The following is a 13378-nucleotide window of genomic DNA, read 5'->3' on the forward strand; positions in this document are numbered from 1 at the left end:
TAGTCCGGTCTTAACCGGGCTACGGACATGTTTAATGTTAAATGGGCTTTAACCAGTTTTTAAACTGGCCTCTTATATTCCTGCCCACTCATACAAGCCCAAAAAAATGACAATAAATCAATAAATGATACCAAATATAACAATTATTTAAAATGTGAACATGTCTTTACTTTTTAGTTTTTATTCTTTAATTTGGGGGGTAAAATAGGTATTCTACAATCATTAAAGGGTCGGGTCAGACCGGTGCACAATAGGTTGATCTTGGTTGGGTGTTATTTGGTCGGTCTCGGTTGGGCGCCGAATAGTCCAAGTAGCAAAATCGAGACCGATCATTTATAAACGGGCTGGGTTCAAGCCCGACATGTTTAATAAATGTTCTGAATTGGGTCGGTCTATATGATCGATTTAATCGGGTTGAGCCACGAATTGACACCCCTACTTGAGCCCATGTCTATGAACAAATATAACCATTTTTTTTTTTAATTCATAGCATTTTCCAGGTGGAAGTTGTGGATCGTGTAATCCACTCGCTCCTCGTCTCCGCCGCTTCAATCCCAACCATACCAACAACCTTATGTTGTTTTGTGCCACCTTATAACACAACACCACTGCACCATACTCCCTCTTCCCTCAACTGAAGCAATGGCGCTCTCAGCTTCTCTAACCATGGTGAGACTGATATCCTCCCCCGCAGCCACTTCTCTCTCAGCCACAGCCCGTCTCGCACCAAAAACCCTCTCTTCAAATTTCTTCTTCGCTGCCCCTCTCCGCCTCAGGCTCCGCCACCCACCTCTCAGGTGCGCTACCACTTCCGCCACCAAAACCCCCATCACTGCCACCATTTCTGTAGGCGACAAACTCCCTGAATCCACCCTCTCCTACTTCGACCCTGCCGGAGAACTCCAAACCGTTACCATCTCAGACCTCACCAAGGGCAAGAAAGCCATCTTGTTCGCAGTTCCCGGAGCTTTCACTCCGACTTGTTCTCAGAAACACCTTCCTGGGTTCGTTGAGAAATCCAGTGAATTGAAGGCTAAGGGGGTCGATACCATCGCTTGCATCTCGGTGAATGACGCCTTTGTGATGAAGGCTTGGAAGGAGAATTTGAAGATTGAGGATGAGGTCTTGTTGCTCTCAGATGGGAATGGAGATTTCACGAAGGCTATTGGGGTTGAGCTTGACTTGAGTGATAAGCCCATTGGGTTGGGAGTACGTTCGAGGAGGTATGCTATTCTTGCGGAAGATGGGGTTATTAAGGTTTTGAATTTGGAGGAGGGCGGTGCTTTCACGGTGAGCAGCGCTGAAGATATGCTTAAGGCTCTCTGATTTTCGTCAGGTTGGGTTCTTTTAGTAGTTTTTTTCCTTTTTCCTCATCTCCCCCACCCCTTTATGTTCTGTACTTCGGGTATTCTCTGATATTCAAATTTAACTGGTCCTTGAACTGAGTTCTAATGCCATTCTCTTCAATGTCTGGCTTTCTTTTTGTTTACGTTATGCCTGTGTTATCTAAATTCAATTCAGGATATGTCTTGATAATGTGAGCTTTCTTTATAATGCTGTATACCCAGAAAAATGAAACTGGAATCGAATTTATTACTATGTTGGTAATGAGCTTGACTTGAGTCAAATTGGTTGTGGAAGCATTTTATCACTGCACTGCATTTTGACAAGGGCTCTTGACAATTTTGTTTGTGGGCTGTCATTGAGAAGATAATAATTTAGGAATTTTTGGAATTTCGATGCTGGTTTTGGGGCTAGTGTCAGTGTTCTGATTGTTTAATTGGTTGATTTTTAGCTATCCTTTGTTAAGAGTATTTCAGGAGTTCTAGGTACTTGTGACCTCCGATGAAACAATTTTCTCCAGTGTTATTTGAATCATCTCAACATGGTTAAAATTCAGAATGTAAATTCAGTGCTCTATATTGAATTTTCCACTTTAAGGTGTCTTTGAGGAATTACAAATTATCGAGTTTTCCTTTCCTGATAGAGAAAATTAGAGACATACAGAAAGTCCACACCATACATGGGAGAGCTTAAACAACAGCAACAACAACCACAACAACAAAGCCTTATCCCAACTTAATGGGGTCGCCTACATGGATCTGAGCAAGGACAAACAAGAGAAAAGAACTCTTACTTATCACTAATTTCTTTTTCATTGAAGATGCTTTTTGAAAATTTCTCACGCCTCCCCCCTAAAGGCCAACCATTTTACTCACCCTTGGAGCATTTTCTGCTTCGTCTTCATTCTTCAACACTCGTTCCGGTTACATACCTTTGTGTTTCTTTACAATCCTTATCTAGGTTCATTGGCTTTTCAAGATTTTCTCCTTGACACCACTTCCACTTCCTTCCCTTTCCTTGTCTTCTCAACCTTCCTACGTCTTCACTTTAGGAAAAACTTCTGATGATCACACTCTTGTTGGCCTCCTTGTCAAATCTTTCTTGATAGCCAGAGGAGAGATTTCTAAAGGGCACAGAATTGTATTGGCACTGCTCACTTTTCTTCTCTCCCTATTTATGTCTTTGTCTCCTCCCTTCTTTCTTTTGCAGGTGGTGATTTAGGTGTCCCCTGACCCTTCGTTTCTTTACTTTAGCTCCCTCTCACTTGGGATGTTGGAGTGCTATTGGAAGCCCCATTCATGAAGGTCACTTGAAGCTCTATAGATGTGGTCATCTTGTTACCATCTGCCCCCGGCTTAGCCTCTTAAATCAACTTATCACAATTGCTCCTCTACATTGATTACAGATCCAGTGTTTTGTACCCTTCATGCTCTCGTTCTGCAGCTCACTCTGACTCGTCTCATCATCATCATCATCATCATAGGCCAGGGATGGATGATGACCAAAACTCCTAGTTGTTCATCCTTCCAAATCTGCCTGTATTCTTTTTGACCAAAGGCTTTGTGTCTCCAGAAGGGGATCAAAACGGTTTGATGTATCCATAGCATAGTTGTCTAGGAGTTGCCTAGGTGTTCAGGTTTCCCTTTGCTGGAAGGTCGCCTTGGCCACCTAGGCGATGCCTTGAAGCTTTGGTATCTCGTTGATTTTTTCCCTCCTCCAATGCTAGGATCACCTAGACACCGTGACAACTATAATCCAAATACAATCCCCAAAAGAGTTATGGTTCTGTTCTGCCACTCGTATCTTAGTTCTAGAGATACCTGAATAGCTGAATGACACTAGTTTGGTCCAAGGTTTAACAGCTTGGACTTCATGTGCTTATGAGAACACATAATTATATACTATTGAATCTGTTTCTTTGGGAACAGAACACATTGGGCCCTGGGCTCTGGGACCCCTTGGTTTTTTGGCTCCATTAATTCTGTTGTCCTTTCTTTGGAGGATTAGAACCAATTTATCTATTCTGTTGGAGGATTAGGACTGACAACAAAATGTGTTCTTTCTTCCTTTATTACCTGGAAGATTTGCACAGAAAATTGAAATAAGCATGATCACAGATAGTTTTGAACCTGTTCTTATTTATGTATTATTTGCTGCAACTTAGTGGAGGTCAATTGAAACTTCTGTTAAGTTCAAATCAAGTACATACTTAAAAAGGCACTTTGTGGGGATCATCTGTTCAAGTTTGATGAACTTCATCTACCAGTTGGTCCTGATTACTCTTTATTATGGGACATGTTTCAAGCTATAAGGAACCCAAATCATAGAGCACCCAGGGGGCCCCAGAAGAAAGATGTATGCCTTTGAGAATCAATACATATTCTGCGTTATATTTATATTTTGAATTGTATGCATATGTTTTTATTTTTTCAGTTGTTTATTGTATTTGACTTCTTTCTTATTTTTAGTTCCCCTTTTCCCCCCCACACCCCCACCTAAGGGTGAAAAATTGGATTTTTTGCTATGATATATGGACTTGAGGGCCCAATTAACTTGTCCTTCCCTTCATCTTTCCTCCTGTCTCTACGTTGTCTCAAGTCTTTCCAGTTTTATTGGCAGTACTCTCCTTTCCCATATCTTTCTGCTCTTGCTGTCTGATGAATCTATCATCTTCTCTACTGTTTGTAATGTCAACCATCCTATTTATGTGCAATCCTTCATTTATTTGCAATTCTCCATTTTCTTTCACTTTATTTGGACATGTGGCGGAGTCCATTTGAGCTCAAATTTGATATAGCATGATAGTGAATCAGTAAAAATAATAAAAATAACCCCAAATAACTGGGAGCTATCTATTACTTTAAAACTGGTGACTAAAAAAAAAAAACTGGTGATTATGATTATATGGCCATCAAATTAGATTCCATCCTAGTGATGAAGTTGCACCTCTATTTGGAAATCAAACCCCCACTCTGTAAAGTGACTCAATTCCTGATGGAAATGTGAATTCTGGTACAAGATTGGAGATAGAAACCTCACAATGCCCAGCGGCTCCATCGGATCCACAATGCAAACTGAAGCAATTTGAAGGCCTTTGGATTATTTTTTTTGGCTAAAAATCAGCAGAGAAATTATTTGAATGAGGAAAAAAGGAGTATACCCAGACGGGATACAAGTACAATACAATTAAATAGATTCCTCAGATAGCAAGAAAACCTATTTAACGCGAAAGAGAATAGCAACAATACACTACTCAAAACGAAATCTAGATTTGACAAATACATCCCATATAACATCGTTATGAACAAAATCTGGATGGTGATCCATAAAAAAAGACAGCTGGAGCAAACTGCTTTCTTTGGAAGAGAATCTGTAATCACATTGGTCTGACAAAAATTCTGAGAAATCTTCCAATTGATACTTCTCAAGAAGGGCTGAAATGCTAGCCAACCAGCTCTGAAGATCCATGAAATTTTAGAAAATCTAGAGGCGAGAACAATAGACATAGCATCAGTTTTTATCCAGAGTTCATCAGATCCTGTAATCCTAGCAAGTTACAAGTTGAGGGCAAGAGCCTTCTACTGGGCAAAATGTTTGGTCAACTCCATTAAAATCTAGAAAAACATCACACAGGTGTATCACAGTAGAACTTCTAAAAATGCCACCTTCTCCAGCGCGACCATGTTTCCCTAACGAGCATCCATCAATATTTAATTTGTACAAGACTTCCTTTGGTTTACTCCAAAACACCTCAAGAATCTTGGGTGAATTTGGGGGAGTAGCTGAAACTCTAAAGGACTGAAGAGATTGAATATCCTCAACCACACGACGTATAAAAGAGCATCCACATGAACATCTTCCATGATCAATGAAAAAGTCACTACAACAGATTTAGTAGTACCTTCATAGCGCCTGGAGTTTTCATTAGTCTGCATATGAGACCAATGAAACCCACCACTTGCATCTGTCTGATATTGGAAGACTTCAATTTAAATTTCTACCAAGCTAAAGCGTCTGAAACAGAAGAAAACCTGGGCCAACACAACCAAAGACCGAAATCCTGTGATTTTGAAATTCAGTCCATATAATGGCAAACCAATTAACTTTTGGAGACTTGTCTTGAATAAGATCCCAGGAAGATTTACCTGAGAAAAGCTCATTTGCATTCCTTTGCCAAACACACTGTCTGGATTATCATCCGAAGATGGTGGAATCTGCTTGATCCTAGCAAAAATGGATTGCATCATAATAGAATTGACAGTGAGAAGTGACCAAGAACTATCATATTTGAAGTTAGAGACTCCAGCCGAGTGGTCAGAGAAAACGAAGATGGAAGGCCCGTGTGCTCCATAATAGATTGATCCTCCGATTATCTATCACGCCAAAAATCAATATTTTTACCATTTCCCACGATCCAACTTTGCTGAAGCCCAACTTCATTCTATTGATGGTGGGCCCCACAATAGATATATTCCACGCTTGAGATGGACTTATTGTTGAGTGAGGTCATTTAATTTTTCCCAATCTCAAACAAATCATTAGACACAGATGGTCATGTATCATGAAGATTTATCTTTCTTGATTATATAATCAAGTGAGTTTAGTGATTAGAGTCTTTGGTAAGGGGTCTTAGATCTGGGGCCATACACATAATTGGGTTTAAAAAATAAAAAATCCTGACTGTTAGGGTTTTGGATCCTTGCTAAGCTTGCACATAGAAGAAATGCAATTCTATTTGAAATCCAGGTTCCAACAAAAGTACAATGGGAGAAACAGAAGTAACCCCACCAGAGATTGCTAAAAGAAAAAAATTTGAATTACAAATTTGCCATCCCTGCCACAAGCTTATTGTCTCACAAACAAAATCCAATACAAGAGAAACCATAATTTAGTGGAAGAAAAACAAAAAAATGAAGCTACACAAAATCCCACAATTATAAACATTTAAAGATGTTTTACACTATCTACTTTGGGTCAACAAACCCCTTATATATGCTGCTTCTGCTACCACTTTCTTCTTTCCTTTGTATAATGCATTCACATAATAAGAACATTTATGTTTTGTAACTTCCTGCTGCTTCTTTAGTATTCACAATAGAATTCTTCAGGACACATATCTAGTGCTTTGAAGCATGAAAGAATACTGCGCCTTTCTTCTTATGAGCTAAAACAATAACAAATGTGAAAAAAATGCCGCCAAGAAATTCCATACGGATGATGTTGGAGAAGAGAGAGAGGCATGGCATGAGAAATCCCAATCGTTCTATGAGTTGGGGACAAATGTGCCTACATAAGAAAACCCCATGATGAAGAATGTGATGGATTGGAAGAAAAGGTATATGAAGTAGTGGTTTTTCCCAAATGTGATGTCATAGCAGCCACAGAAGAAGAGGAAGGCTCCGAATCCGAGCTCTAGTAGATGAAGTCTGCACATGGAAGAACAATGGAGGTCAGAAGTTATAAGAAAGAGAGGGCTCAGGTTTTTTTTTTTTTTTTTGGGGGGGGGGTAGGGGTGGAGTATGCAGGTATTGATATGGAACTTGCTGCTACTTCACATTTAGAACTTAGTATGAAGAGTAGAGGCTTCATTTCAGATGCATTTCCTTTCTAGTGGGAAATTTCGGCAACTGAAAGTGTGTAAAGTTTCCATCCCAAAAGTTCAAACTATTGGGTAGAGGGACTAATAGGCATATGAGGGAACACAAGGTAGGTCCGAGGGAAAAAATATATACCTATCTCCGAATTTGAATCGAGGAAGCTTCTTAGCTGCTTTAGGAGCTGCTGATTTTATCTTGAGAGCATCTCCCAATTTCTCTGTGACAACCCATTCATTTACTCTCCCTGCCTCTAGCAGACCAATAAACGTCGCTTTGGTCCGGTGCAACGCCATGACATTCTCAAAAAGGATCCAAAATAAGATCAAGTGGAGTGATCTGCAGGATTAGATGACAAAAGAAGGTAAATAAAACAACAGAAAAAATTCTGTTACTGATGGAACAAAGAAAGAAAGAAGAGATTCCCAGGAATAGAAACCTTGGAGTTCCAACTGCAGTAAGAAAGGTAATGATGGAAGGGATATAAACAGCTCCCCACTTTGGAACTTCAACTTCAGGAACCAAAACGGTCATTGGCAATACAATACAGTAGAAAACACAAGTGACGATATGCGCTACAATCTTGCGAACAAAGAAGAAACTGTAGAGCACATGTACTTTCTTCCACATAGATACTTTCTGCAGTTTCCAATTCATAACAATAATGAACAAGAGAAGGGGATATATATATATAGAGACCAAAATTTTTTCATTTGGTAGGAAAAGGAATATAGAGTGAAACATACCTTGTTCCTTATGATCTCCATTACCATTTTCTTAAACAGATTAGCTGGTCCACAAGACCAGCGATGCTGCTGAAAGCGGTATGCTTTTAAAGTACTTGGCAATTCATTTTTCACCTATCAGGAAAAGAGATATGAGATCAGTAATTAAGCATTACTGGGTCATTAAGAAACAGAGTGAACAGTAGTCTTTCACAAATTCAGATTCGAAAAATATGAAACATAATTTTTTTTTTCTAAATGAAAAATTAATGAATGATTATAAGGGCAATTAAGGGTATTAATTGGTCGATTTTGTCTGGTTTTGGCCGGGCTGAATCACTTTCGGTATGCTACTAGACCAAGCCGAAATCAAACCGGTAAGGAAGTCTTCAGTTTTGGTCTGATTTGGTCCAGTTTTGTATTGGTTGTATTAATTGTTTGTAATAAAGCTACTATCAGGTTCGGTTCGGTCCAGTCCAGTCCAGTTTCGGGTTTATATTTACACATGTGGAAATTAATGAGAATATCCTGATTTTTTTAGGTTTTTAGTCACGGCTTTGGGTTTTATATCGGATTACTACTGGTCCCGGTCTAATTTTTTTTTATAGGGATTGTTCCAATTTTCAGTTTTGGTCGGCTCGGTTTGGTTTCAGTATATCTGCTGGTTACATAAAATCCAATTTGAAACCAAAACCATAAGAATTGGTTCAGTCTGGTCTAAACCTGTCAGATTGATTAAGTCCGACAGGTTTGGGCCATGTTTTGGGTATCGACCTGGTATTAGTATCGATATTGGCCAATACTTATACAGATATATGGTTGATCCAAGGCCGATACCTAAAATCATGGTTCGGGCAGAACATTGACACTCTTAGCTTCATCTCCTTAACAATAGAAACATGATGATAACACATACAATAATTTACCTACCTTAATATCACCTAGGTACAAGAATTTCCAGCCCTTAAGACTAGCTCGGACCGCCAAATCCATGTCCTCGACCGTGGTCCGGTCCTTCCAACCGCCGGCCTCATTGAGAGCCGAGATCCTCCACACACCTGCCGTTCCTGTCATATATATATTTTAAATTCTAATTAATTAAATTTCATTTTCAATTAAAAAAATAAAGGAAAATTTGAAAATAAAACATTTAGGGGTTATAGAAGCACAGTTAATACCGTTGAAACCAAAGAAGGCATAGGTGGAGGAGCCCACCTCCTGCTCCACCTTGAAATGGTAATCCAACGACATTTCTTGCATTCTTGTCATCAAACACTCGTCCGAGTTTACTGCACACGTAAGCAGTCATTAACCAATCAAACACTGTCACATCACTCACATGCTTGCACTTTTTTTTTTAGTTTCTCATATTTTTTAACATTTTATTTTAAAAAAAAAAATAGTTCATTTTTCCACCTTTTTCCATGAAAACAAATGGAGACATCGAAAACAACAAGTGTCGGTAGTGTGCTGTCTAGCCTGTCCTGCTGTGAGCGAGGGAGTGAAGTAAGGGCCACAGCAAAATTAGTACTCAATGTGCCAGCTAATTGAAAAATACACCCTCGGCGTTTCTTATTACAAGAACTGCCCCTATTGTAATTGTCAACTTAGGTCAAAGATTGGAATGCTTCAAGCAGAAGGATCCCTGGCTTTAATCAAGAAGCTTTGGGGGGCATTTACGTCATTTAAATCCCAAAAAGGCTAGAATTTAATAAGTTTACCCCCTTCTAGAAGGAAAACCCCGACACAAACACTAACAAACAGATATTCCAATATTCCAAGGAAGTGTAGGAAAAAAATAATACAAACACACATATTTAGATAAAAATCATAATTTTACAATAAATTTTTTTTTCTTCTTTTCTTGACTACCAAATGTAGGAAAAAAAAGAGAGATAGCATCTGCTGCTCGTATATTTGGAAATAGAAAAGATAGGTGTCAGATGTTGACTCGTACAATCAAATGATTGATTTATTTTTGAAAAAAAATACATCTTTTTCCCCTTTTGTCTTGAGAATAAAAGAAAAAAACGTGGATGATTTCCCCATAGCTTCCCTCCACACTGGAACTCTAGACAAAATGATTTGATGTGGAGGGAAAAACTCCATCCGTGCATACGTGGTCCTCACGATTTGTGTGGGTCCCATCATTTCTTGTGTTTTATCCCATCAATGAGCAGGAAAGTGAAAGAGAAAGGGTGAGAAAACAAATGATACCACTCACAGCACCGACACTTCCCAATTAAGCAGTAATTAAAGTCCCACTAATTAAGTTTAGGAATTAATCTTACCAAAGTTCCAGCGAGCTTGAACAAGACCAATCTCTGGGTTGAAGACAAGAAAAGGAACTGTTCTCCACAGGAAATCCGGCTCTGGTTGGAAATCTGCATCGAATATAACAACGTAATCGCAGTTCTTAACGTAGTTTCGCTTCATTCCTTCCTTGAGAGCACCTGCTTTGTAACCATTTCTATTATCTCTCACTTCATATTTGATATTAATTCCTTTGCTTGCCCATCTCTGGCATTCATGTTGAACCAAATCCTGCAATTTTTAACCACCACCCAGAAAATCTCAGATCTCAAATCCATTTCTCTGTTTTAATGTTGATTCTAATTCATGGGTTTGATTAATTTGAAGACCTTGATTGTTGAGTCTGTTGAATCGTCGAGGACTTGGATTATAATTCGATCTGAAGGCCATGAGAGACCACAAGCAGCTCCAATGGAGAGCTGGTAAACCTGCAACAAAACATAAAGATTGGAACTTGGAATACAGAGATATCAATTATGGAAACAGAAGAGAAGATGAAGAGAAAAAAGACCTCTCTTTCGTTGAACATTGGAATTTGGACAAGAACCATGGGATAAACTGAATTACCCATCTCCACATCGTCTTTAATCGGTTCCCATTTGTATCGTTTCTCTGGTTTTTTCCCAAATAGCTTTACGAGAACGATCACAATGCTCATGTAAACCCTCTCAATGAACAGCATCACCGACATGGCCAAACACAGAAAAACCGCGAGTCTCAGCAATGGAACAATTAATGGAGCTTTGATCTGATCCCAAATGAATCCAATTTGCTGGGTAATATCATCTCTCGTACCCTGAAATGCTTCAGGGAGAATAGCCCTCGAAGAAATTTGCTCCATTTTCTCAAAAATTTGAGCTTTTCAAGTCGCTATGGAAGAACAGAGCAGGAGCAGATGAGAACCCAGAAGCAGAAAACAGAGGAGAAAGAGTTGGATTAACGACAATGTGGCAGAGCTGGACTTTCAGTCACTCCCTTCCACACCATTACAGATCGAACCCATTAGATAGCAAAACTAGTTCAATGTAAGAACAAGAACCCAGTTCAGATTTCACTCTCTTACACCCCAAATCCCCATTAAGAGATAAACACAAACGTGAGAAGAACAGAAGAGTGGAAAAGAAAAGGTGAGCTTGACTTTTCCCTTTCCCCTCTTTAGTTCAATCCCTGCAAATCAAAACCAGCTCCTTCTATAATCTAGAAAAGGAGAGAACTCAATGGAATCAATGGGACAGACAGAAGAGAAGAACAAAGGATTAAATATAAATCCGAAGGAGAGGGAAATGGGGATTCTAGTTTTGTGGGTTCTATCAATTCGTCTCTCACCTCCCCTTCCACTCTTCTGTGTCTAGAGTATAGTTTGTATTCTAGTATGGGGATTGTGGCCTTTATATAAGAAAAACGAACACTTGAAAAATATATGACAAATAGAATCCGGCGACAGGTGTTAGATACCGGTGAGACATTTTACATTCTTTATAACATTTTTTAGGGGACAATTTCCCCACGGTGCCAGGGTACAATTTTTCTTTCACATTTTTGTTATTTTTGTTCTCTCCTCTAATAATAATAATAATAATAATAATAATAATAATAATAATAATAATAATAATAATAATAATAATAATAAGGTTAATAATAATAATAATAATTTTCTCTTTGAGAATCCTTTTTTACCCTTAGTTTAAATGGATAACATTAAATAAATTTTAGGAACATAACAAAAGGAAATTACAAGAAGGATACTACTTCTTGATTCACCACTTTGGTGACTAAAGTTGCACCGCATTTATAGTATCCTCGAACTAGTTAAATAATGCAGTTGAGAGGCTTTACTATATAATTGAATATCGATTACCAATTACCAATTACAATTAAGAGGACGATAACAAATAGTGGGTCGTTGGTAGGAATGTAACCAGATCAATTCAAATCAAACATGAATCTATATCTGCATTCGATTAGTTTTCAAACAGATTTGTATAGTTTAATTGATTTTTGAATATGTAATCCTCTAATTATAAAAGTACATCAATCAAACACAGATTTTCGATTATCCATTATATCCTTAGTGGAGATTGAAGAGTGGAATCTTAACTTTGGAGAGAGTCTCACTGTCTATGTTAAACGGCAAAATTTTGAAAAGCCAAAAATTCATGAAGACGTAAAATTGGAGGGCTGAATCCACCTCCTGATCACTAAGGTTGATCTTAAAGTGTTATATATATATATATGCCATCGTGAATCATTTTTTATTTTAACTTCTTGTTTACTATACCATGAATTGATAAGGGTATTTAATATTACAGAATATTTTTTATAAAATTATTATTTAATCATATTTTATAACGAGACTTAATCTGAAAATTAAAATATATGTGTCCACATCAGATTAGCTTTTAAACGGATTCGAACAATTTTAAAAAATCAAAATTTCATATACAGATTCCTCTAAACGAATATAAATACGAATCAAATATGAATTTTTAATTAACTATTTATTTACATCTTTAGTCCTTGGTGCAGGTACATTTTGTGTATTAACATAAATACCTACCTTATCCTCTCTCTCTCTATGTCTAGTCTCTTTCTGGTATTTGTCAAACGGTCAAAGAGATTTCTTAGTGGTTAACGGGTCGGATCTTTCATCTGCAGAAACCTATGTAAGGGCATTGGTGGATCCCACGTGATGGTTTTTGAATGATAATAATGGCAATAAAGATACATGCCTAATTATCTAATGTGAATGGTAAATAATCAGGTAAGAATAGGAGATTAGAGTAGGGTTAAGGATGTTATCGTGATTGATGAGAAAGGTCGGGGGACCCATGCGACAATTTGTTGTTCATTGTTCAATAGGGGGCATTTTAGACATTTCATTCTTTTGAATGAACATTGAAATATGAAAGGGTGTGCAAAAGTGATTTGCATATTATCGTTATGAAATTAGTTTCTCTTGGTCTATTATATCAAGTCTAAGTTGTCTAACTGAGATCAGATGAGTTAAATGTATCAACCGACACTAATCCCAATATCGTGCACTACAACTAAAGGTGTCAAAATCAAGCGAGAATCATTTATTAAAACCAAATCGAGTTGTTTACACCAACACTGTGAAAACATTTAATCAATAGGTTGGTTTTTTGTTTCAAAATTGAGACCGTTTAGTTAAACGATTTAAATTGAATCGAACCGTTTAAAACGATATTAAACCATTTAAGTAAACTATTAAATTGATTAATATATGCGTAGTCAGTTTAAATCACTCAACGTTAAGTTTACATACATCTCAATAAAAAAAAAAATTAAATTTACATTAAAAACTATTAAAAAAAAGTATATAACAATAAACAATTCAATTTAAGGTTAAGTTTTCATCTATTTTAATAAAAAAATTTAAAG

General features: G+C 37.7%; 2 protein-coding genes across 2 annotated transcripts; one reads left to right on the forward strand and one right to left on the reverse strand.

Moving 5' to 3' along the window:
- The first annotated feature begins 530 nt into the window (after positions 1-530).
- Positions 531-1628, forward strand: LOC122071542 (peroxiredoxin-2E, chloroplastic-like). The gene has a single exon (XM_042635910.1). The coding sequence runs from the start codon at positions 643-645 to the stop codon at positions 1324-1326; it is 684 nt and encodes a 227-aa protein (XP_042491844.1). The 5' UTR covers positions 531-642; the 3' UTR covers positions 1327-1628.
- Positions 1629-6062: 4434 nt separating this feature from the next.
- LOC122071543 (glucomannan 4-beta-mannosyltransferase 9-like) lies at positions 6063-11347 on the reverse strand. Its single transcript, XM_042635911.1, has 9 exons — positions 10488-11347; positions 10306-10404; positions 9955-10207; positions 8842-8952; positions 8594-8730; positions 7685-7798; positions 7378-7577; positions 7077-7277; positions 6063-6770 (listed from the first exon to the last, which is right to left on the reverse strand). The coding sequence occupies exons 1-9, from the start codon at positions 10815-10817 to the stop codon at positions 6608-6610; spliced, it is 1608 nt and encodes a 535-aa protein (XP_042491845.1). The 5' UTR covers positions 10818-11347; the 3' UTR covers positions 6063-6607.
- Between the last annotated feature and the right edge of the window lie 2031 nt (positions 11348-13378).

Source organism: Macadamia integrifolia, unplaced genomic scaffold (assembly GCF_013358625.1).
Source record: "Macadamia integrifolia cultivar HAES 741 unplaced genomic scaffold, SCU_Mint_v3 scaffold_260A, whole genome shotgun sequence".
Lineage (NCBI taxonomy): Eukaryota > Viridiplantae > Streptophyta > Magnoliopsida > Proteales > Proteaceae > Macadamia > Macadamia integrifolia.

Bases quoted from the DNA above. Each gene is read 5' to 3' on its own strand.
- LOC122071542 (XM_042635910.1), top strand. From the start codon at position 643: ATGGCGCTCTCAGCTTCTCTAACCATGGTGAGACTGATATCCTCCCCC.
- LOC122071543 (XM_042635911.1), bottom strand. From the start codon at position 10,817: ATGGAGCAAATTTCTTCGAGGGCTATTCTCCCTGAAGCATTTCAGGGT. The intron at 10,405-10,487 runs GTCTTTTTTCTC...GTTTTGTTGCAG, and splicing joins CAATGTTCAACGAAAGAGAG to GTTTACCAGCTCTCCATTGG. The intron at 8,731-8,841 runs GTATTAACTGTG...TATATATGACAG, and splicing joins TGCCTTCTTTGGTTTCAACG to GAACGGCAGGTGTGTGGAGG.